Source organism: Calonectris borealis, chromosome 3 (genome assembly GCF_964195595.1).
Source record: "Calonectris borealis chromosome 3, bCalBor7.hap1.2, whole genome shotgun sequence".
Classification (NCBI taxonomy): Eukaryota; Metazoa; Chordata; class Aves; order Procellariiformes; family Procellariidae; genus Calonectris; species Calonectris borealis.
In genome coordinates this window covers 88,815,590-88,840,987 of record NC_134314.1, presented here as the reverse complement: position 1 = coordinate 88,840,987, position 25,398 = coordinate 88,815,590, and the positions used below count along the sequence as shown (strand labels likewise).

The 25,398-nt window shown below is 38.1% G+C and overlaps 1 protein-coding gene across 1 annotated transcript in view; it reads left to right on the top strand.

Annotated features, from left to right (window-relative positions):
- Nucleotides 1-362: 362 nt before the first annotated feature.
- ADSS2 (adenylosuccinate synthase 2) overlaps nt 363-25,398 on the top strand; it is a 37,868-nt gene continuing 12,832 nt past the window's right edge. Inside the window, exons 1-7 of the mRNA XM_075146568.1 lie at nt 363-669; nt 17,474-17,576; nt 20,103-20,171; nt 20,916-20,966; nt 23,215-23,281; nt 24,627-24,734; nt 25,034-25,115. Coding sequence (XP_075002669.1) covers nt 502-669; nt 17,474-17,576; nt 20,103-20,171; nt 20,916-20,966; nt 23,215-23,281; nt 24,627-24,734; nt 25,034-25,115 — 648 coding nt within the window. The 5' untranslated portion in view covers nt 363-501. The remainder of the gene's footprint in view (nt 670-17,473; nt 17,577-20,102; nt 20,172-20,915; nt 20,967-23,214; nt 23,282-24,626; nt 24,735-25,033; nt 25,116-25,398) is intronic.

Sequence of the window (25,398 nt, the reverse complement as noted above, 5' to 3'; positions counted from 1 at the left end):
CCGCTCCTCCACAGCCGCCCCTTACCCGGTCCCTAACTGACGCGGCCTCGCGCTGCCGCGGGGGTGCATGGGGCAACCGACAAGGAACAGTCCTGCCACAGGTGCGGCCCCCGAAGACTACGCGCCCCAGCATGCACCGCGCCCGGCCCCGCGCGGCCCTGTGCGCGGGGGAGGCCGCGCAGCGCGCTGGGTAATGTAGTCCGGGCTGCGAGGCGCGGGAAAGCGGCGCAAGGGCGAGGAAGGAAAAAAGCTGCTAGGAGCGGCAACGGCGGCTCCGGTTTTCCGCGGGGGAGCGGGGCGGGGCTCCGCCTGAGGGCAGGGGTCTGCCTGGCGGGGAGCGGCGGGGGAGGCCGCGCTGGCGGGGCCGGTAGGCGGCGGCACCTGGACGCGGCAGCGGCACCACCGCCCGCCCGCCCGGCTGGGAGGAGGAGGCGGGGGGAGCGGAGCTGCCGCGCGCTGCCGCATGTGCCTGGAGCGGAGCCGGAGCGGGCAGCGCGAGCCATGGCGGAGCATGGCGCCCCGGCGCCCGCCATCCCCAACGGCGAGTGCGCCGCCAGCCGCCCCGGCAACAAGGTGACCGTCGTGCTGGGGGCCCAGTGGGGCGACGAGGGCAAAGGCAAGGTGGTGGACCTGCTGGCGCAGGACGCCGACATCGTCTGCAGGTGCCAGGTGAGGAGGCGGCCGGGGCGCGGGGGAGGCCGCGGGTGTCACCTTGAGGCGGGCGTCCCCGCCGCCCGCCCCACCGGCCGCCCGGCTCCGCGCGGGCACTTGTTCTCGCCCCGGTTCTCCCGCGAACCCCCGCTTCAGCGCAGGGCCGGGCGGCGGTGCCCGGTGAGGCGGCGGGGCTGCCGCCGCGCAGGGCGGGCTGCGGCGGCTGCGAGGCAGCGAAGCCTTCCTCGGCGGGGCAGGAGCCCCTGGCGAGAGCCCCGCGGCCGGGCTCTGCAGCCGTCCCGCTCCTCCTTTGTCCCCGTCCCGGCGCCGCGAGGAGGAGGAGGAGGAGGAAGGCGCCCTCCTCGCCGCCGAGAGCTGGCCTCCAGCAAGAGGAATGCGCCCGGGGTCGCGTCCTCCCCCTCAGGCCCGCCGCCGCAGCACTCTTTGTCTGGGGGGCGCCGGGAAGGGGCCGCGCTCGGCGGCTCCCGCAGCATCGCTCCTGGGAGTGGGGCGAGGACCCCTCCCCGGCGGCAGCGTGGCCTAAGCCGCACCGCACCGCCTGTGAGCGTGCTCGCCTTCCGCTCTCGGAGGGGCAGCGCTGGCCCCCGGCACGAAACCAACAGTTACAGGATGCACGTGAGGGTATGCGTGTAGTCCGCAGCAACTTAGTCGTCTTCAGATAAAACGAGCTTTTAAAAGACTCGCCTGCCCTTGGTTCAAGATCATTGTTGTGTCAATGAAATCCCATTTCTCTCTGTTTAATTGTTTTCTTTTTCTTCTCTGCTGCTGTATGGAAGCTTTATTCCAGCAAAAGAGCAAAAAAAAAGTGAGTCTAGCCTGCAAGCATAGTACTCTTAAATGCCTACGTTAAAACCACACAGATCTGAGGAGATGTTTTTCTTAACATTTCTAGTGTAGTAATTCTGTAGAGCACAACATAATGAAGTAAAGCTATGTACAGTTTTTTCCTTGAAGTTTAGAGATACAGCAGCTTAAAGCGCCTACAGCATGTGCAGACATCATGTAAGTGTCGTTATCTGTATGCTTTTGTTGAATGCACAAATTAAATTTGCTCTTAAATAAATATATTTTGGAAGAGCGTACCATTTCCCGAAGAGTACAAACGCTGAAGCATTGTATTATCTAACGAGAACTGCTCATAAAACCGATGTTTTCAAAGCCAAGTCAGTTGTGAAGCTGACAAGTCAAAAACTTGAACTTCAGAGACTTCAATTTTGAAGTAGAGAAACATATTCTTAAATAGCTGTTTTCACAATTGAATTATTTTTTCCCATGTATCTTTCCGCCTCCCCCACCCCCCCCCAAAAAATAAAATCTGATGTGGTGTGGCATGTTTGCCAGGCTTTGTGGGTTATAGAACAAAGTGACTCAGTTCGTCCTTTACAACTTTGTCCTTGAAACTTGAAGGGCATCTAGGTAAGTGTGTATGTTTAATGCTAAGAAGTTTTGGTGGGGAGAGAGAGGCAGACAGTGAATTTTTGTGTGCACGTGTTTTAATGTATTTGTTACTTCTTTCGAATCAGCTGGGTAAAGGATCAAGAAAAGGGAAAAATTACGATGCTATCTCAGGCTTGAATTTCGTGGCCACTTCTGCCATTTCTAACAGCTTGGTGCTACTGCTGAAGGAAGGAGTTTTTCTTTCTTCTTTCTTCCCTTTCCTGTTGATGGCTGCGCTGTCTGGGTCTCCTCCCATGCACTGACTCTGGCACTTGAACGCTTCTGTAAGTTGGTTTAACTCACCAAAATGGCAGGAAACTATCTTTTGTTGGATTTACTTTCTACCGTTTTAGTAAATAAAACTGAATTTAATTGGCTCAGAGGACCTTGATGAAAGAAGGAGTGCAGGACAGGGTAAGCATAAAGAACAATTTCTCAGAATGAGAAGGGAAAATAGGAATATTCTCTTTCAGTGGTACTGAGCTATTAAATCATCTTGCTATGTATGCAAGCATGTTCTGGATGTTTTTGTTACTGCTGGTAAATTAGAGTATGACCCTTGTGCTTTTCCTAGTGGTACAAGTCCAGAAAGAAAGATTGTAACTCACTTAGTCTGCCCCTTGCTAATACCAGCTTTCTGTAATTGGAGCTTCTGATTCTTATTTCACCGTTATACTCTTATTCATCCTAGGATGGTTCTTTCTGTTCATCATGCCACAGAGTTGCTAGAATGCCTGTGGATGAGATCAAATATTTCTAGCGTGTTCTTGTGAAAAATTTATTAGTACAACTGTTTTCTTGGAGGACTTGGGAAGCTGTTGTAGCCGGTCTAAGATGTCTTGGAAACTTGCGTTATATTTGCAGTGAAATACTCTAGTGTGGCTTTCATATCACTGTCCCTCTGTGCAGATGCAGAGCATAAAAATGGTCCTGTCCCAGAAGCGAGAACTGGCTGTCGCTTGCTTTTACAATGCCTGTAAGGGCATTGCAAGAAGTTGTACTCTGAAATCTATGGTCATACCTTCTTGACTCCTAGGTAGCAGGTGTACTAATGACTTCAGTCACTTGTTTGACTAGCTGACTATGGCATTTGGAATGAGATGCTTACTTGGGTATAGTTAGCTGAACGAGTGTGTCAGGAAAAAAGTTGTGTTATGGCTCTCCTTCTTCTGAATACCACCCTCCAAAGTATTTTATCTTAGGTTTAGAGGTTGTTGAAAGGAGTCCTGTGCTTAGAGCAAGAGAATGGTATTTTCTTTTCAGGAGGCAGATTCACGTTTATCAGAAGTAGTATTATGGTTTCAAAAACAACTGAAGAGACTAAACTAAAATTAAAATACATCCAGGGGCTGCATGTATGTAGTTGCTAATATAACTGCACTGGCAACTATGATAGTTTTGTGAGGACGCTGCTAGTACAGAGGGTTCACATGCAGTTAATACAAACATATCTACATGACAGGCAAAGTATGTACTTGTTCTTCCACTGTTAAATTGAATACCTGTAGGGGGTATCTGGTAAAACTGTACTATTGATAAAACAAATGCATTGGTGAGACTTTTGCACTTAAACCTACATCTGGTCTTTAGTGGCTTACAGAGCAAAGTCTGTTTACCTGCTGTCACATAAATCATAGTCCAGACAGTAAAATAGAGCAAGAATTGGTTTTCAGGAGTAGTTGCCAGAAAAACTGTGCTTTTGTGTTTTTTGATTGACATAGTTTCCTTTTAGTAAGCAGCTAGCCTTGCTGCCATCACCCCTGGCAATTTTTAAACGTATACATTGTATTTTTGTCAATTCCACAGGTAACGGAAAGTGAAAGGAAAACATATCTTGTTCTGATCGAGGGACTGCCTACCACTGTAGAATGCAACCAAATTAGGGAATTTAATTACCAGCGTTTCATTTCTTAGTAGATATGGGAATGGCAAATTAATGCAAGCAAATTATTTTAGATAATAATTTTATCAAAACAAATACAGTACCAAAATATGCTATGTATCACTTATATGAACACCACCCCCTCCACCCAGTCTACCAGTGTATGCAGTACAGCAAAAAAATGTAATGTCTGCACTGCATGATTCTGTTCTCATTTCATCAGCAAATTTTTGGTCACTTCCTGTTCTTACTATTGTGGGTAGCTGATTTATTCACAGCATGTAATTCACACAGGTGAATAAGATTTCTAAGTCTTCAAATTATTTTTAAGCCATGCTCCCTATGCTAAAGAATCCTATTTTCCTGCTTCTTTAGTTCTATTGTACATCTTGTTACTACTTCAAAACAGAATTGCAGCTTCTTACCAGATCTTCTCAACTGATTTCAGTATGGTCTGCCTGTGACTTACCGTTACTGCTCTGCCTACTCCTGAACTGCTAATGCATGGTAATAGCAGCGTGTGGATTCTTCGTACTCCCTTTTCCTCTTCTTCCCCCCAAATAACAGTGCGTATAGTGACGCCACCGCTGATCACTTGATATGTGGCAATTACAGTGCAACAGTTAGTAGAGAAGTTTTCAGCGTGCAGATTCTTGTGGTTAAGCAGTTACCATTGATCAGCTGATAACTGCCGACTGAAGTCCTCAGACCAATGCTGCCTGATACCTCCATATCACTAGTCTGTATATAGCCGCTTTTTTTTTAAAACTGGAATTTTCTTATCTTCCATTCACCAAGCCCACTTTTTTTCTTTTTCTAAATATTCTCATTTGAAAAGGTATTTTAATCTAGAGCCTTTGCAGGCCATGCAGAATTAGGGATAGCAGAATCAGTAGCTATAGTTATTGGTGCTTTTTTAGCGGCTCAGGCATTCGATACGTGATGTCTAGCTAGAGCACTCATTTTTTTTTTTTTAAGTGCTGGGTGCACTTTTGGACCTTGTAGTGGTTGGCAGCATGCCAATGATGTGCTCTGATGAGGAAAGAAAGGTCAGTAAAATGAGTTCTTTGGCCTGCCCCATCAGTGAGTCCTATGCTTTACAGACCTGCTTTAGAGCATCACTGACAGGTGATCTCTTGTTACTGTAAACAATCACACAGTGTCTAAATTATTTCAAACAGAAGAACAGTTGAAATCTGATTTTCCAGTTCATAAAGTTTGTACCATTAACAAAGGAGATCTTAATAGCACTAAAGAGCAAATTACACCTTGATCTACTGGTTTCTTACTGTTCTTTCAATCTTACTGTTACTACAAAAGCTTACTGTGTGTGTTTGGTTGGTTAAGATACAGTACTCTATAGCAGCTTATTAAGATTTCAAATACTTTTTTTATTTCTACTGTACTATCTCACACATTCGGAAGATGTTCTCTCTAAATATTCCCAAAGTCACTTTTTGTTTTTCATATCCTTTCTTAAATATTCTTGTGAAGTGTAGCAAATGTCGGTGGGGTTTTGTGCACTGAAGCAACGTAGTGCTGGACCAATCTGTGCTTTCAACATTTTTCTTCCTTATCTGCCTGCATCACTTGATCTCTTTTATGTCTTAGGGATAGAGAGGTCTTTATTCTGGACTTGGGTAATGAATCCTGTTCCCTACCTAACATATGTAGGCACAGCAACAGTGTAAGGTTTTGCAGATCAGGTGAAACTAAGCCAAAACCAGCTCTAAAGAGTCTTTCTGAATAGTCTTTCAATAGCAGTTCCTCGGAGCAAGTTCTATCAGTATAGAGAAATGTATGCAGTTTTTTGAGATTAATAGACTTAAGTAAAGTTAATGTTTTGTTTTATTTGTTAGGAGAAAACAGGTGAATGTGTAAAACCTAATGTGCTTATTCTGTCATATTCTGCCTGAAACCATGCTCTTGATCTTGTTCTGATGCAACAATTCTTGTACTACACATTCAAAAATTTCTGAAGTCTAGCCAAAGTTTTAGAAACTTTTATTAAGCATGTAACATGATGGCTTCTTGAACTAGGTTTAGATCTTACAAACATGAATGGATTGTCAAGGAAGAAAAATGCTAGCTGCTGGATGTTGTTTACACTGAAATCCGGGAGTAGGTTATACAGTAGAGTTTGTTAGCTGTTAATTCACTGGGGGTGAAGGGAGGAGAAAGCAAGAAATTAATCATAAAATCTGGGATGTGAGAGAATGAATTAGTTATCAAAACCTTGATCATTTTATTATTTTTTTCAAAGGAGGATGGTTTGCAATCTGAAGTTCAAAATAGATTTTTGGCAATCTGTATTGAAATGAGAAGCAAATAGCCTAGTAATTGCAAAGCTATGTCTAGTTAGGGTGCATCATAGGGGTTCAGATATGTCTCTTGGCTAGACTGATCAACCTTTTAAAGGTGTGTTCAGCATTCCCAGAATCTGATTGTGGCAAGAAGGAGCCTTTCTTATGTTTCTTGTAAGTAATGGTAGTATCCAGCTTTCTTGATGTATTTTTGACTTTTCATCTGAGAGTTAAATGAAAATGTTTACAACCATACGATGCCAAAGCAACATTGACTTGCTTCTTGCCCAACTTGGCAGTCACTTGTATAGCTAGCTCAGAAACAACAGTGGTTGCCCTGAGCTAAAAATGAATGCTGGAATGTGGTAGCAATAAAAGTAAACTGTAGAAAAAATTATGCACACACACATCTGATGGGGAGAGTTGAAAGGAGTATATGGCCTCTTCCTTAACGTAGCATGAGATAACATCTCTTTAAACTAGACAACTAATTTCTATTCTAGAGGAGATAACTTGAAACACTTCGTTGCTCTACCCTGAGGCATCATATTTTTGAGATAGACAACTTGGCATGATCACGTCATAAGAAAAGGCAGTGATTGTCATCGTATAGTTTTTGGGTAGATAGTTCTCTTAAATGCATATGTCAGTATTTCAGAGCTGCTTTAAATACTTTTGTATTTAGTATCAGTATAGAGAGCCATTCACAATATGCTTTTAATAGTAATTTCAGTCTGCTTTTCTAATAAATCTTTTTTTCCCCTGTGCACCTCCACTATTAGGTAAAGTTGCAGTAATGTAGACCAGTCCTACCAGTTATGAGTACTGCTGTAGGTGAGGCATCAGGGTTTGAACTGCTCTCTTGTCTTGATGTGTTCAGAATGGATTTAACTGTTCTGGTTATTATGCTAACATCTAGTCTGCCCTTGACTAATGAAGATATGCTCTGAAAATAAAATGCATATTTTCAACTTACGTAGATCTAAAATGGAGAAACATATGCTGTTGTTCCTCCATCTTAGTTTCAAATGCATTATATTTTTTATGTGTTCCTGCAGTGATTTCTTGCATGTTCTACTTAGGTATGTACACATGCCTCATACTTAAGCGTATGCTTCCTTGGCTAGCACACATGGCACACATTTATTCCTGCTCTTTGTGCTCTACACAAAGGTTTTAAAAAGCAGAGAATGTCTTACTGTCTTTTTTTTTTTTTTTTTTTACGAGGAATAGTATTTTTGCTTTCAGTTTATGGACAAGCAACTCTGTTTTCCTTCTTGGTTTTGCTGATTATCCAAGTTGGTACGTTAATGTTTCCTATTAGAATGTTTGCACCTTTTTCAAAAAAAGGAAGGGAAAATCCCAAAGTTTGAAGCTGGAATGAATTTAAGATAAAGATTGAGGGTCTTTCAGTGAATGATGGATCTATTAAGTGCGTATGTTTTTCCTGGAAGAGTCCCATATGCCAGGAAAATGGAAGAACTGCAAATCTTTCTCCCTTAAACTGGAAGGACGAGCGGTCAAGTCCTTTGCATGCTTTTCAGGTAAATTAGTGAGATTGGCTGCAAACCCAGGAGCATGGAACTTTTCTGAGCAAACTCGTAAGAAGAAAAATTTCTGGTTCAGGGTTTCTCTATAAGCGTTTGAGTATGGCTTTGTATTATTTTCAGTGCCTTTTTGGAAAATGAGATTCCATGCTTCCTCAATCATTGGCTTCACTTAGCTTCAGATGAGCTCTTAAGTTAGCAGGCATTGCATATAAAACATACTGGAGCTTGTGGCTCCCAGTTTGATTTTTTTTTTTTTTTTTAAAAAATTTAAAATTTTTATGTCCTTGGTAAATATTAATATTGTTGAAGTATATTTATGGAAAGCCAAGTAAGTTATTCTTGAATAAATGACTTCTTGGGAAACATTCTGGTTGTACCTTTGTATTTAGCAAAACCCAAAACAAAACCCCAGGCAGTGTTTATTTCAACTTCAGTGTTCTGTTAGCTGAGTTTTTGTAGTGGCTGGTTAAGCACTTGGAAACCTGAAGTCTTACCTGATAAACTTTCTTGCACTATTTTAATTCAGCAAGAAAATAATCTTTTTGTTTAAAAAGAGCATCTCTCTTTAATTCTGACAATAAAGGTCATGATGCAAAAAGGTTGGTGAAGTAGTCATCAACTAGACTTTCTGAAGACAGGCATAAGTCATTACTATTTTGTCAAATTAACTTCGTTAAATTATCAAGACTCTGCCATAGCTCCAAAAAAGATTGGTTCTTATTTGTCCAGTGAATCAACTCAATATATGAATGTTCCTTGGGGGCTTTTGACTAGCACAGCAATGCAATTTCAGCAGAAAAATTGCTGTTAAATATTATTGTGAATGCACCTTCTCCATGCTTTATACATGGTTTGGAAGCTGTTCTGCATGGGCAGAATGTAACAACCTAAAGAGCTCTTGTGCCATGGGAAGGTTCAAAGTGAGAAGATTTGTCTTGCTTCAAGGTTGTTCATACATTCTTTTGAGTTTACCAGTTTGGCTCCAGAATACACCTTTCTAAGAGTTACACGTCTGAAAACTGTTTCAGTCTTCAGAGCTATAAGGAAAAAAAAAAAAATCATAAAACTGTAGTCAGGTACTTGCATTAATATTGTTGCTAGTTCTATTCAGTTCTTTACTCAAAATACTTTAGCTGGCAGTTAAGATATTTAAAAGCTATAGAATGTAAGAGAAAATAAACCATTTTGCATACATGGGGGAAGTGCTGAAATGATTTACCTTAAAATTACAGTAGATGTCCTATTAGAAATAATGTTCAGTCAACAGGTTTAAAATGTAGTCCTCTTTGATACTATTGATTAGTCTTCAATATGTTTTCCAGTGATACTGTCTGGACCATGGTACAGTATTGTGGTAACTGGTGTGTTTGTGTTGTGTTCATGAGAGTGTTGTTTGTGGTAAGTATTGCCTTCCAGTGCTTTGACAGTGGTTTTTGGCTAGCAGGAGTCACTTGTTTGATTTATTGAAATTTCAAGATTTCAATAGTAAAATGTCAACTAGCAGATAATGACTTTTTTCCTTCCAAATTAGCATTTTCAGGCACTCAAAACTATCGCAAAAAGGGTGTTTCCTAAGAATGTTTATCAAACAGCCCCCAGATGTGCAACACTTGCAGCTGCCTTTGCTATCTTATGCCCCCTCTGTGCACGTGTAACCGATTCTGTTCACATTTGCCAGGATAGGTATGTTTTAGAATAGTATCTTGTTTGGTGTGTAGTACTGACCAATCTATCTAAATTGAATATATGGATGCAGATTCTTGGGTGTGGTGCCTACACTGAGAAGGATTTTTTAGGCTACTTAATCTTCTTTAGCAAGCTGAAGAAAAAACCCTATTTTTTTTGTTTGCTTTAAAAAAAAAATCTCTGAGCAGTTTGCCACTGTAAAAGGAATATTTCAAAAGTAGTATTTCATAGGGAATGTTTTTTGGAATGAGGCTTCTAGAAAGCAGGTAAATATGGGGGTTTATTACCAGGATTGTTGTCGTTCAAACAGTACTTGTATGATAATTTGTCTATTAGTATGCAGCTTTCTGTCAGAGTCCTGTGATCTACATGTTGAATAGCTTGGATATTTCAAGATTACCAGCTAGTGGTCAGGGATCATATGCTTTTTCAAGGGAGTGATTTAAGCAAACTGCACCAGTAAAATTGGAATAATGCCTTTTTAAAAAGCTTATGCGTTTAGTTATCTTACAACAACAGGTTTTGCTTAAAATATTATAGGTTGGGTAATGATCTTGTGCCTGATCTTACTTTCACTATTCCACTTAATGACTTAAAATACTCTAAAATAATAGTATAATTTAATAGTGTCAGGATCATGAAAGGAGAAAAAAGGCTACTGTGTCTTAATAGGATTTTAAATTGTTCATCCATCAGAGCATCAAACTAAAAAGTCTCTAAACTAAATCCATATATTGAAATACATAAGTTCATGCTTATTGTTTATGATGACTTTGACACTGTGTCTCCAAATAAATGGAAAGAAATTTTTTCATTCCAATCCAGCTGGCACCCTTTTGAGCTGGATATGTGTAGGAAGTTTAAAAAAAACCAAACCAACACAACAAAACAATAATCAAACCCCCCAAAACCAAACCAACAACTCTTTAAATAAAGAGTACTAGGAAACTTTCATGGCTGAGGTGGGGTTTTTTGTTTGGTTTGTTTTGTTTCTTTTTGCATCAAGGCTATGATTGAAGCAGCTATTTCTAAGATGCCCAACTTCATAATTCCATGAATTGTTTGAACTGATATTGTTGGGGGAAAAAAAAAAGGTGTTTGGTTCTCCCTTCAGTTTGAGCAAGCTCCCCTGTTTTCCCTTGTTATCAGCACAAATGTCCAGTGTCACCTGGTGGCAGTTACTCCTTCAACATTGCTGGCAGCAGTGTAGGCAGCAACTGGTAATCTGAAAACTGGAGACTGGGTCCAGCCATGAAAACAACCACCCTAAATTTGGTGTGTGGCTCAAAGTCTTGAGCAACAACAGTGGGCCTAGGTACTGACTGCAAGGCAAAGTCAAAAGTTAAGAAAGGACAACATTGTATTTGTATTACTTTGTATTACAAAGTTCATGCTCCTGGCAGTTGAAAAGTTGGGGAAATTCAGCAAGAGACCCAATTTAACATTGTAATTTGGTAAAGCTGTGGGCTGCTGATCCCTTGGTCACCAAAGAATCCTTAGGGAGAGGAGAGAGAACTGTTCCAAATACTGTGTTGAAAGAGGAGAAAAAATAGTGCAAGGAAAGGAGAAAGGACAAACAAACTGAATGCTTTTAACTTTTTTTAATCTACCTCAAAATACAGTGCAAAGAAGATTGCTGACTTCTGAAAAATTGATTTTGGAAACCTCAGAGTATGCTAAAACTGTAGTGCTGTGCCTTGATAGAGATGCACAAATAAATGGTGCTATATCTAAGCAAAGTATGCTTGGGACTTCAGGAGTAGTAAGCCTGTGTTAGCCTCTTGATAGGAGTATAGTGTGTTGTTAGTAGTTCTTATTGCTCTTTGTTTTGGGTAGCTGCTTTGTTGCTAGAGGGAGAATCTGTTTTATGTTCTGTTCTTTAACAAGGCATGTGCCTATTTTTCCTATATACTCAGTTTTCTGTGATGAAATGAGCCCAAGTCCAGAGGCTGTTTTCTAATGTAAAGAAAACCTAAAGAGAAATGTTTGGCTTTTTTTTTTTTTTTTTAAATAGCGCGCTCTCTTCTAAGTGAGCTTTATTAGAGTTTAAGGGAGAAGATTGTTTATATTCTTACCTAAATAGCCTAGTAATAACCTAATCTAGAGAGATAGTTCAATGTTAAATAAGCAAAAGCTAAGCATTATGCATATTAAATTTATGAAGTGCTTAGTCTCTTGTGTAATATTAACAAGAACTGATTTTTTTTCTAATAATTTCCAACAATATACTTCCAGTTCACAATATTTGAATGCAAGGTGAGGCAGCGTTTTGGGCAATAAACACCTGTTTTTTCTGTTGTGTTTGTTGTCTGACTTTGTGTCCTTGGTATGTTTCAGGGATGATGCTGTACGAAGAAAATTTTCGGGTAACTAGCAGGTATCTTTTGGCATGACTTCCAGAATGAAAAGACTTAAAATAAAAAATGGTGGGATATTCTAGATTGTGTCTATTGAAATGAGAAGCTAATGGCGTGTAAGGATTCTGCTGTATGTATCCAAACTTGAAGGATGTGTGCAGGGGTATATTTAAGTATGCAAAAAACAACTTATCACCTCTGTGGTAATTGTATGTTTAAGAAAATAAATATGCACAGTTGTTGGTAGGATAAAAACGAAATTAATTTTCAGTGATTAATGTTTAGAGTATTATGAATTTTTTATTATTTTTAAAATTATAATTTTTTTTCTTAATAGCTGTTTAAACTGACAGAGACATGAGGTTTGGGGAGGAGAGAGGAAAAAGGTTCTTAAATGACTTTTAAGAGAGACAGTCTTATTTAGGTTCAAAATTTTGATTCTGCTCTTCTGGCAGATGATCTGAGGGTTTACAATACTGTATCTGATATTGTAACATGCTGTGAGATGCAGCAGTGAAAAAAAAATTTTCACAAAAATGTTTTTAGAAAGCACTTAAAGAAATAAGTGGGGTTTTTTTGTGTGTGTCGTTGGTTTGTTTTGGTTTTTTTTTCCTTCTTCTTAATAATATGTTAGATGAGTGAGGTTAGACGACTCTTATATCAGAGCACGGAAACCATGGAAGCAGAGGGAAAACACAAAACTTTATGAAGAAGGTTCAGTGGGTTTGTGTTTAGCAGGTACTTGGACCTTGAAAGCTCTCTTTTGGTCCCACCTATACTGCTTATCCTGAACTGGTTTTTGTGGTCTTCTGCAAGTTTAACTTACCTAAAAATTGCTAAAAGGATTTTTCTTTTTTTCTTAAAAGGGCTTTCTTGCTTGTCTTTTGCATTAGGTATTTGTGTCTTTGCTGTCTTTCAGAAAGCCTCTCCTGCATAATTTTGGAATAAAATATTTCATTGCAATACTAAACAAGTAAAGTCTTGAGTCTGTTAGACATTCCTATGTCATGCTATTTCGTCGTATTGGTTACCTTTTTTCTTAAAGTTGTTTGATTGGGGTTTTTTGGTAGTTTTGTTTTTTGTTTTATTTTGGTTTTTTTTTGTGGTTTTGGGGTATTTTTGTTTGTTTTTTGTTTGTGGTGGTTTTTTTTGTTTTGGGTTTTTTGGGGGGTTTTGGGGTTTTTTTTGGGTTTTTTGGATTTTTTTAAACCACACGATATTATTTCTCTTACTCTGGCAAAGCCAGCTCTGCCTTGGCTGCCTGATCTCCTCCACAGCCTGCATTCTGACTTCTGGAGGGGCTTCCTCTGCTGCCATTCTGCATCCCAATGAAGGAGTTCTTCGTTCAGAATGCCACTGGTGCCTTCTTGTACCTCTCGTGTATAAGAAGTCATCTTTTCCCCCCCTCAATCCTTTTGTGCAATCCATCTATTTGTAGCTGAATCCAGAGTTGCATTACCCTGATGAGTGAGTATGTTGGCTATGGTACACTTCTTGGCTCAGCTGAGGGAAATTTTGCTGTTGTGCAGGGAGAAAGGGAAAAAGACCCATTGCTACATGCACGTAGTGTATTCCACACTGAACAAGAGCATCTTTTGGTCTTGCCATGCACTTGGCCTCTTTGTGTTGACCCAAGGTAGGTGTTTCAGTTTTCACATGGCTGTGAGAGAACTCCTGTAGTTTGGGTACCTAGAAGGTTACTGAGATACAGTGGACTGATCACTATATTTAGTTAACTAGGGAGTATTGCCAGCCTCAAGAAATGACTTGTATATCTACTTTCCCTCTGGCAAAAGCTTTATACAATGTATTGAAGATCATTTGAGCATGAACTTTGTTTAACTAATAGTGAAAATAAATTCCACAGTTAGTTCTCCATTAATAATGTTTAAACATTTGAATCAAAGGAGTGTTAGCTTGAATGACGTAACTGATCCCATTTAGTTTAGCGTGAATAGGGAGGAGGAGTGAGAAATCCAGATGGAAAGCACTGAAGCTAGGAGTGACTTTGTCAGTTTATACCTTGAATTGTGCTCAGAGGCAGTAGTTGCCTCCATTACAAAGATGTTGGCATTATCATCAATTTCTGGAGGAGGGAAAAAAAACCCAACCCAAACCCAAACCCCAACCCCATAACCTAACAACAACCCACCCCTCCACCCCACTACCACTAGAACTCTGAGTTCAGGTTTCTGTAATTAGAATTGTTTACCAGACCCATGTTGTGCAATGTCTGAGCACACATCACGGGTACACTTTACTGCTAGTTCACTATAAGTGTACAGTGTGAACCATTCTTTTAATATACAGTTCCTAACTGTGTAACTATACACTTGCATTTCTGCAGTTAGGGTAGAGTTTACCTGTAAGTCAACAGCAGAATTTTGAAAACTGAATTCATGAAATACTGTTGTTTTAATGCTCTCCTAAAATACAGTTTGAAATTTAAAATATTTTTCAAAATTACACATTTTGACAGAGTGACATCCAAAGGATGGGGACTGCCTTAATGTTCTACCAGATGGCTGCTATCAATAGCACTTTTGGGACTGAATCTTTTCATGTCGTAGGCATCATAATATTATAAACAACTAAATTCTGAGATTCAAATTTGAATCTAACCTGAAAACAAGCATTTGGAAACCTTGAGGTATTAGTATGGCCTAAGAATGTGATTCATCACACATAATGTCAAGTTTTCTACTTCAGTCTCTAGCAAAATCCCTTAAAGTATAACTGCTCACAGTAAACATGCAGAAGTATATGTAACTAGCTTGCTTCCACATGAAATATGAGCTGTGCTGTGCGTGTAGTTCAAGGTTTAAAAGGTAAAATGCCATTTTTATTCTGTCAGCGATGGGGTGTTCTTTAATGAGCATGGAACCAACATACCTTGGCATCACTCAGCAATGCAAGGGAGAAATCTGGACACCACCAAAACCCAGCAGCTATGTTCTCATGATTAACAGAGTCTGAGTCTGCGTGCTGTATACCTTACTCAAGCAGACGTGACCGCTGAACTTTAAGTTACCAAGTCTGAATCGTACCAGTAGCTTGGCAAACTTTAAGAGACTAAGAATTTGTTGTTAATCATGATCTAATCTCTACAATGGCCAATATTTCTTTCTCTTTATTTGATGTTCATGATGCTAGAAAACCTTTTTTTTTAAATAAATTGAGAAGGAAGACATGAAATTAAATCATCCAGTTAGTAGGGGATTTCAAATGAACAGTCATTCACTGATCTTAGTGTTGCTTATGGGTTAGTCCAGTTTACTTATGCTGCAGTGGGAGAGCTTGGTCTTCCTTTGTAAATTACTACTACCTCAGTACTTCAGTGTTGTATTTAGACCTATTTATTGAATTTTCATTTAAAGCACTTCAGCGCTCATGTTAAATTTGTCTAGACTGATGTTACTAGTGGATCTAATAGAAAGGAATAATTTGAAGGAATCTGATGAGGAAGAAGATAACTACCACTTTCAGCAGTAGTACTTGACTGTAAATGCTACTTTAGTACATAACTGTTCTTTCTTCCCTAAGAAAGGTTTTGCTTAGGTTCTCAAACACTGAGTAGAAAACCAATGTCTTTTCTTACTCAAAAAAGTTCATATATTTTATGTATGTATATAACTTAATAGTTCTTAGAATATTATCTAGTTTTGGAGTAACTTGCAGTAGCTCAGGAGTATCAGCATTGCATTTCAAAAATAGTTGTAAATGTACTTGCTAATGTAGCTAGTTAACATCCTTTTAAATCAAAGATACAACTGTAGAATTGGTAGACGGCTAAATAATCTTTCTTAACAGCTACGGTTGAGTAGAAAGAATGGGAGGAGGAGGAGGAAGGTTATTCCTGAACATTTATTATTTTCTTGAACGAATAAACTCGAAAGGCTTGCTTTATTTATGCATTCAATGTTTCACATGTTATAAATCGAAAATTTGGCATTCTCTGATTAAGTCAGAGCATTTGCAGTGAAAACCATCCGCATCCAGAAATCTTTACAACTTCTTCAATGTACTATTCACTACATGGAAAAACTCTACGTTATATTACTAAATCATTTAAACTTTTCTTAAATTCAGACATTTCTTTGTTGGGTGAAGGTTTGTAAGTCCTTTCCTCTGTTTCCAAAGGAGGTGGAATGGCTGTAAGTCCTCAAATAAATAATGCTGAAATTACGAGAATTTTCATTGCTAACTTCACTGAGATTAGGCTTTTCCCTGTGACGTGCGTTTATATACTGGCACAATTGTTTGATCTCTAAGAATATTCTTTATTTGTAATGTCAGATATATGGCTTTATGTATTGCATTCATGCTTTGTAAATGTTGTAGAAGTAGTGAGTAGCTGTTTAGTCCATTGCTTAGGAATGATCTTCTGTGATACATTATTCTGAAATATTTCAGATTTATAATTCCATAGATTAATATTTCATACAGTTTCTTTTTTTCTTCTTCTTTTCATATAATGCCTTTCTTCAGTTTGTTTTGTGCTGAAAGAAGGCTTAGATTAAAAGTCTTTCCTTTAAGGCTTTCCTTCTATGCAGCAGTTTGTTTATTTCTAGTGCAAGGTGCCTGTAAAGGATGTTATGACAAACACAACCATTTTGAATGTAACCTTGTCTTGCAGAAATGACTCAGTCACAAGAGAGTGTAAGATTATTTTCAAAAGTACAACAAACAAGAACTGGGGATATTTGGTAACTATTTTGTAATCTTTTTAGTTTCATAAGCCTGTCTTGACCCTCTTTAAGACTTGGTCACAGGCTTCTTATTGTATTTTAGACATACTTCACAGTTTAACAGATCTCTTAATACTCTCTTTGTGGTAATGAAAAAAGCTAGAAATGTTAAGTGTTAGTTTGATGTAAATGGTTTCCGGTAACTTATGCAACCACCATCGTCTTAGCTGCCTCTAGATTCACTCCTTAACAGCACGTTTCAGATATAAATGACTTTACTATTACAGACCTCTCTTATTGCTGAGGAGGTATAGAATAAACAAGTTAACTTTGCTGGTTACTATTTATAGAAAAACACTCAAAAGACTGAACCCAAAATTCAGAACAACAAGCCTGCACATTGCCAAACAGCTAGACTTACCTTGCCCAAGAACTATATGGTTTTATATACTCAGTTTAACTGGTGATTTTTTTTTTTTCCTTTGCTAAGGTTGCAGTTCCACTTTTAACACTTACTCTCTGTAACTGTAGTAGGAAGCTAATAAAGCTGATGATGGCTTTTAGAAATGTTTACATGTTCTAGAATATTTATGCTTCTGTCCAATAATTTATGGAAACATTTTAGTTTTATTCCAAGCTTTTGTACCTTTGATGAACCAAAATACTGTCCAAAGTCTATATGACAGATAATACTGATGTTGAAATTGTTGAATTTGAGAAAAGAAGTTTGGCTGATTTCCTGGGAGAAGGAGATCTCTGAAAGATCCTTTGTCAGTAACAGAAATGAGAGCTGCAGAGTTGGAGCTGGCACCCGTTTATTCCATCTCTATACTGTGTGTTCATTTGTCTTTAGTATCAAAAACTATTAATGCTTTTTTTCTTTCTCCCCTCCCCCCAGGGAGGCAATAATGCAGGGCATACAGTTGTTGTGGATTCCGTGGAGTATGACTTTCATCTTCTGCCAAGTGGGATCATCAATCCAAAAGTCACTGCATTCATTGGTAAGTGGGACATCTCTAAAAAATAGACAATACTGTAGTTACGGACTTCTGACATATTAAAATAACAAAATATATCTGAGGACATACAGGATCAGGATTTTTCTACCTCAAATTCTCATAGGCCTGAGCTGCTCTACCATCTTCTTAATATTGTCTTAATTCAATTGTGAAGTCTGGATTACAGAGGTTTCTTTTATTGTCTTGGATGCTTCATCTTTGTTCTTACCTGTCCTATCAATGCAAACAGCTGGCTGCCCAGCATATCTTCATTCTCCTATTCCCTCTTACTTTCTCTACCAATTATTTCTTTTATTCTCAGAATTCCTCCTCTCTGTTTTAATCTTCAGCCTTGCTAAGTAACTACCAGTACCTTTTGAAACTTAGAGCTTTCCTCCCTTTTCCATTGGATTGTGAAATGAATGTTGACTCCAAAAGACTTCTGCGCTATATAGTTCTCACCAAGAAGTCCTCTCAGAAGGGTACATTAGAAGGTTTAGGGCAGAGGCAGTACTATGTGATGTCAGGATCCATGATCTGTTTGCTTCCTTAAAGGGGTTTTAGATTGTCCTGTCTGTTGTCCCTACAAGCCTACTTACCCCCCTCCCTCTGTTGGAATCCTGTTTCCAATCCTTTGTAGTCTTTTTTCTTTGGATTGCTTGTATGACCAACCTACTTAATAATGCCCTTAAAATTTCCTTCTAAAAACAAAGGTAAATATAAAACATGTCTACACAGTGTTATAACTATGCATGTGCTTGTGCACTGTTTCACAAATCAGGTGAGTCTCTGGGTCACTAAAGGCCACGACCTATCAACACTTCCATCCTGCTTTTTTGATACCCAGAACTCCTGTCCCTTGCACTGTGTACTTCTCCAAATCAGGACTCTATTGCCATGCTCTTCCTGTCACTTCTTTCTGTGTATCTCATTGCTTTGAGCCTGTAGTCTTGCCTCTCAGCTTGGTACATGTGCCAAGAGTAAGTGGTCATTGACAGTTTGCTAAACAGCATAGCAACTAAAGAGCCTCTGTTGCTAGTTACTTGATTCGTAAATAGTACTTGCTGAATTCTTGGGTCCAGCTTCTAGTGACTGTATGCTCGCAGTCAGCATTAACTCTTTACTTGATGGGAATTGGTGGTTAATTGCCTCTTTTCAGCTATTATATTGTGACTTGATAGTGGGATAGTTTTGGATCAACTTGCCCTGCCTAATACTTCTACAGAAATTGAGCCAATGGGCATGGAAGTAGATTCCCTCTGGTGAAGGGGAGGTTGGGATGTTAACTGTTTCTAGTTTTGAGGGCTGTGGTAGATGATACTACTTTTATTCTCCTTTGATGTGTTACTGTATCATGTTTCTTTAAAAGGTTATTGCTTGAAAACAGTGAAAGAGGATGCCCATTTGCCATGTTTTGTTTGGTGGAGTCAGGGTTGAGTAGGAAAGACCCCATCCTTTAAAAATACAGTAGGCAGGAGAGAGCTTTTTACAAATCCTCTTGTCTGTATCTGCTATCTCTTGGTCTTGTCTGTTCTGAAGTTTGTTGTTGTAGCTTCTTTTAGGTTTGCCTTGTGTTTAAAACCTCTTTTGGGGAAAAAAAAATTATCTGGCTTAGGATTCCACTGAAAAGGGCTTATAGGTGCAAAAAAAAAAAAAGGGCAAGGGCAAAATGATTGGAGTATTATAATAGATTATTACTATTGATTAGGACTGTACTATGAAGGTTATAGTGAAGAATTCTTAAATACTTTGTATTTTGGTGTTTAGAATGCTTTTATCTATGTGAAATTAGGTGATACGCAAACAGTTTCAAATGGCAGGTCCCTTCGTTCTTTAGCTAGATGTTATCATACTGATAGCTTTGGATCTACTGATCTACTGAGTTTGGTATGACTTCAAGATGGTTCAGTTTTGCTATATCGAAATGCTCCTTCGCAGGCACTCAGTGATGCTGGTTAATTGTATGAGCTAGTAGTCTTTTTCTGAGCAATGTGACAGCTGTAGGAAAGCAAGCTTGCTTTTTATAGAGCCTTTTCCTCTGTTATTTTTGCTAGTCTGTGAACAACCCCAACTCTATATATGGAATATTCTGTGTCTATTTACAACAGAAGAGTGCCTGAGGGGATGCTAGTGTTTATGATGATGATAGAAATGTGCTAAGCTTTTAAAAAACAATAGGGTTATTAAAGTAAAGTACAAAGAGGGTAGTGTAGTTAATTTTAGATATGAGGAAGAGGAAGTTGCATTCTGGACTGGTCCCACGATGCTGTTAGTTTTTGTCCTGATCTAAATTGAAAGTTTGTTGAGTTTATTAAAAAGATTCAATGCATGTAGTTAGAAATGCAACTTTAGGTGTAAATCAGTCTTTTAAGATGACTTCCTAAGAATAAAAATCACAATGTCTTGAAAGTTTAAAAACTTAAATAAAATAATCTGCATACAAAACATGAAGTATCTTTGAATTGTTTGGAATATTTTTTTCCATGCTCAACATAATTTACTAAATTTTGTGTAATGTTTTTTTTTCAGGAAATGGCGTTGTAATTCATTTGCCAGGACTCTTTGAAGAAGCTGAAAAAAACTTAAAGAAAGGAAAAGGTGAGAAAATTTTAAGATACTACTCTTAAAATAGTTTGTGGGGCCCTTCTCAAAAGATTTAGATAGAGGATGCCTCTGTAGAGGTTATGTACAATGTGTTTTTCCAGAACTCCATTTGGTTTCTGATTCCTGACAGGAGTCTCGCTAGAAGTCCCAGGGCCCTCATGGGAAGACAGAAAAAAGTAGTCTCTGTACAATTTCAGAAGAGAACATGTTCTAAATATCTGCAGACATTTTTCTTTGCTTAAGGCAGTGAATTTAAGAAGTGAAACAATTTGTTAAAAGTGTGTTACCTGTTCACAGTCATTTTACCTCTTACAATATTAGTGTACTGTTTGATGATACGTGTTAATGTAAACAAATGCTGTGGTAATCACTTCTTGATTGAGAACTCAGTTTTTGGATACTTTCTGTTATGTCTATGGCCATGCTTGGCAGCCGTCTATAAGTGAGGTAAATCAATGGTCTAGATTATTCAAAAACAAAAAGCTATTAATTGATTGCTGAAATTGAGGAACTAGTAGAATAAGTAGAGTTCTTCCTCAGAATAAGCCTGACTTTCTCAGCTTTATAGGCTGATGCCAAGTTTCAATTATTGAAATCTACTTTTTTTCTCAAACATGATTGCTCAATATTTAAATATATTGACTGAAGACTAAACATGAAAAGTATTTATCCTTTATACATCAGAAGAAAAAATGCTACACAAAACATAATTTGAACTATTTTATTTTGTCTTTTAAGGGCTAGAAGGCTGGGAAAAAAGACTAATAATTTCTGACAGGGCTCATATTGGTAAGTTCCTGTTTGTGGTTTGTTTTGTTGTTGATTTTTTTGTTAATCTTTGTTTTCTCTGAACTTTCCATGCCAGTAAAAGCGTGACAATTTTTAGCCATCTCTTTATATAGGTATGTACTTTTCTTTGGATTAAATCTCCATATGCTGCTTTAGTTTATTGAAGATCCTAGGAAAAAATCATTCGCCACTCAGGACCCTCCCAGGTTTATATTCTAGTGACTCTTCAATCCTATTCCGTAAGCATAACCTAGTCAGGAAAGCAGGTTCACTTTCCAAGCCAAAGATGAGAGTGCAAAGCAGTCAAAAAGCAGTTCAGAAGTTAATTGGCTGAAGGACTCATTTCCCCTTTTGGTCTAAAAGCAGTGTTGCTTATAGCAACTTTTCTGCTGGGAAACCATGTGATTGGGCATGACTTCCAAACTAATGGGCTCCCTACCAAGTAAATTGCCACGTACTTCAGAAAGGAGACTTTATGGGAAGGACTCTATAGGGATGGAGAGAATGGCTGCCCACCTCGCAGAGACCTCATCAGTAAAGTGTTGATTCCAGCCTATGTTCCATACAACTCTGCAGTTTAGATCCTGTAGTAAAATAGTGTTTAGAGTCCAAACCACCAACACAGAGCTTCAGAGGCTCTTCCTGTATCACTCCTAGGACATCTTTATTACTTAAATTCATCCTTTAAATTAGGTCTTTAGATATTGTAACATAATAATTACGTGACTGCATGTATTAGGAAGTGGGCTTATTGCTGCTCTGGTAGTCATCTTCTGAAGATGCAACCTTTTTAGGTCTTTATCAGATAAAAGCCTATAACACCAGAAAAAAGGTTTTGCTTTTGGTTGGGGTTTTTTTTTTTTTTTTTTTAAAAACTGATCTGGAATAGCTTAGTGAGTGCACATGTTATTTCAGAATAAGTATGTTTTTACTTTGGAGTAACTACTGAGTTTGAAATAGTTGAGTAACTGTTTCTAAGTTACTAAAATCCTTTCTGAAAGTAGAATCACTGTAGGTGAATTAGTTGGAAATAACTAGGTTATTAGAAAAACTGTTCTGCGATGATTATATTGCAATAGCAATACTGTGAAGTTTTCATAGCTAAACAGGTCCTGAGTAAAAAGGACCAGTTATTGACTGTCACTCATAATCATTCAACCTCTTAACATAAATGAACTTTTAGAATGCTTCTGTTTAGAAAGTTTTGATGACAGTCTGGAGATCTGTTGCCATGATGAATATGCCTTCTCTAAAATGGGTATTGGCGATCTGTGAATGATTAGTCTGTAACAAAAGAGCAACCAAAAATAGGTTAAAGCTGCTGGGGATAATCTAATCCTTTAAATTATGGGCATGTGTGGGAGATAAACAAAAAAGTAAATTGGTAAGGCAAACAAGGAAAACCACTCTTGTTCTAGAGAGACTAGAGTACTCATTAAATGAGCCTGTTTCTTGCAAGTTTTCAGTCTTTCCTGTGTAATGTGTAGATTAATTGTTTAACTTTCGTACTTAAGAAAAATAAGCTGGCTTCTGTTAACCTGCAAACTGTTGCACCACTGTTTGTATTTGACGTAAGTCTTGTAAGATTTTTTTTTTTTGATGCTTTTATGGTAGACATAGAATTGGTGCAAGGAATACTTTGCATAATCTTTGTCATTAATAATATGTAATGCTTTAAAAAAATAATCAGAGCTTGTGAAGATGACTTCTGTTTACATAACAGATGTTGGTGGGAGCTTTTGTATTTCCAAATGTATTTTAATTGATGTTGTCTAAAACATAAAAATAAAATGGTTTAAGAAATCTTTAGAATGAATGAGAATGTTTACTTAAAATTCCCACCTTAAATTTCAGCAGTATGACATTTTTTACTATAACCTGTTTTCAAGGATTTTTTTTCAACTGCATGTTTTCTTTGTTAGTTGTCCATACATTCTTTTGGGCCACTACAAAGCTGAAATGGCTTAGTTATTCTATGGGAGGTGTATACACAGTCTGCAAGTATTCTACAAAATAAACACTTTAAAAAAAAAAAAAAAAGTCTCTGAAAAACCTCAGAACTCTTCCCTGTGAAAAAATGTAACTTGTAAAAAGGAGAAAAAACATCACTTTATTTGCCTCTCTTCGGTGTGTATATTTTTGTTTTCCACATAGATAAACAGGGCTAGAGTTGGTTTGAAGAAATCGTTACTGATACGGTAATTTGTTTCACACAAATTTTCTACTTAAGTTATTTTTATTTTCTTAGTATTTGATTTCCACCAAGCTGCTGATGGTATCCAAGAACAACAGAGGCAAGAACAAGCGGGAAAGAAGTAGGTAGTTTTATTTTGTGAAACATAGGATGACTTAGTACAAACATATGACTTAATACATTGGATTTCTGTTATTATTTGTCATTGAGTTTAAAAAAGTATTAATTATCCTTGTAACTCTTCGATGTGGAGTATGCAGGGATCATTTCTTACACTTTTGTACTCAGTATTGAGTCTAATTGGAATAATTTGTTTTTTCCCAAGATTATTGTTTTGAATCTACTCCAAACTACTAATGACCTAACTAAAATGAATTATGTACTGATTATGAATTGTATTTCCGTTCACTTACGTATCAATTGATACCGTTTAACATGAGTTTAGATATGACCTGTATGTTCTACTTGAAATGGAGTCCCTCTTGAACTGAGTTACGGTATGGTACCTTCAAGGCAGTTTGAAGAAATCTGGGCCGCTCTGCATATGCCTGCTCAGGGAAAAAAAAACCAAAACAGTTAAAGCTAAGTGCAAAACTAAACTAAACAATGTACAGCACACTTCTGAAAATGCTGCACACCTGTTCACTTCTCTTTAAAAAGGTACTTAATCTTTTGAGAGCAATGGGGAAGATGTTTGATAATCTGCCATTTTGATAGCTATTTAGCAGGACTCTGGCAGAAGACACTTTTTGAACTAGCTGTACTTCTCTGACAGTAAAGTCAGGGCAAGCAAGTTGCATCTTATGATATCACTGACTTAAGCTGAAAAAGGCTTTTCAGGCAGAGTGGATAGGTAAGGGTAAGAAAAAGAATTCAGGTTTTCAGAATCAGCTACAGTGGAAAATCTATTCCTGAACCCTTTCTAATGTACAGCATTTTGAGTATCATTGTCACTCTTAGATGCTCGGCAGTGTTTTCTGTTTTCCTGTCTCTCACTGAGGCATTTAGAAATAAATGAAATATTTCTTACGTATAAACTTGAAATTCGTGCTGTTTGTGCTGTTGCTTTATGGAGGGCTTTCTTTAGGTCTTCAGGCCAATTTTATAGGAAGGTGTTTAGTTAGTTTCAGTTCATAGTACTGAAGGATGTTGTCTTGGCATTCAGTTCCTTAAGTATGAAAGTTGGGAATTGTGTACAAATAAATACGTAAGAGTTAACTAAAGTATGAAAAGTTATTGGTTTAAAACCAGAAGTATGTAGAAGATTAATATATTTATGTCTATAAACAGTGATATTCTGAAACTAAGTTGCATACTGAAAGTATCTCATGTTTTAAATGCTTAAAACAAGGTTCTAAATGCTCACAATTAGCAGCATTTCATTTTATGCTAAGGATGTATTAGCTTTAAAGAAAAAACACCTTATTTTTTTATCAAGAATAATTCCTGTTATTATCTTTTGAAAGTTTGGGAACTACCAAAAAAGGAATTGGTCCAGTATATTCTTCAAAAGCAGCTCGAAGTGGACTCAGAATGTGTGATCTTGTTTCTGATTTTGATGAATTTTCTGAGAGGTAATTTCTGTATTTTAATGCACAGTTGTAAGCATAGTTTTCAGTTTCTGGGTAGTACCCTGTGTAAGCAATTAAATATGGTTGCTGTTATTTTTTAAATTAAAAATGATTTTTAAATATAAAAATAATGTTATTTATATTTTTATTAAATTATCTATTTATAATTATTAAAATATTTTATTGTTTAAAATTGTTTAATCACCAAATAACTGCAGATATGTAACCAGTAAAACCTAGGGTTGGTGGGAATGTGAGGAGGAAAACAAACAAAACCTTAGTGAAGCATATTTGCCTTCCAGGTTCAAAGTGTTAGCCAATCAGTACAAAGCGATATATCCTACCTTAGAGATAGATATTGAAGGGGAATTGAAAAAGCTCAAGGTAAGCCTGCTTCTGTCTGTTAAATGATATAATCACTGTGTGCAGTTACTGATACGTAAATCTCTTGGTGACTGATGGTCATGCTTGTGTGAGGAGTTAAAACATAATTCGTATCATGGGAAATTGGTATGTATCGATTTTGAAGAGTCTGCTAGCATCCTTAAAGACACTTTTGACCCTGCTTTATGCAGCATTTCAAAACTTGGTTTCAAGAGAAATACTGTAAAGTTTAAGAAAAAAGCTTCTACGTGCTCAAACATACTCGCTAGGAGAAAAAAAAAAA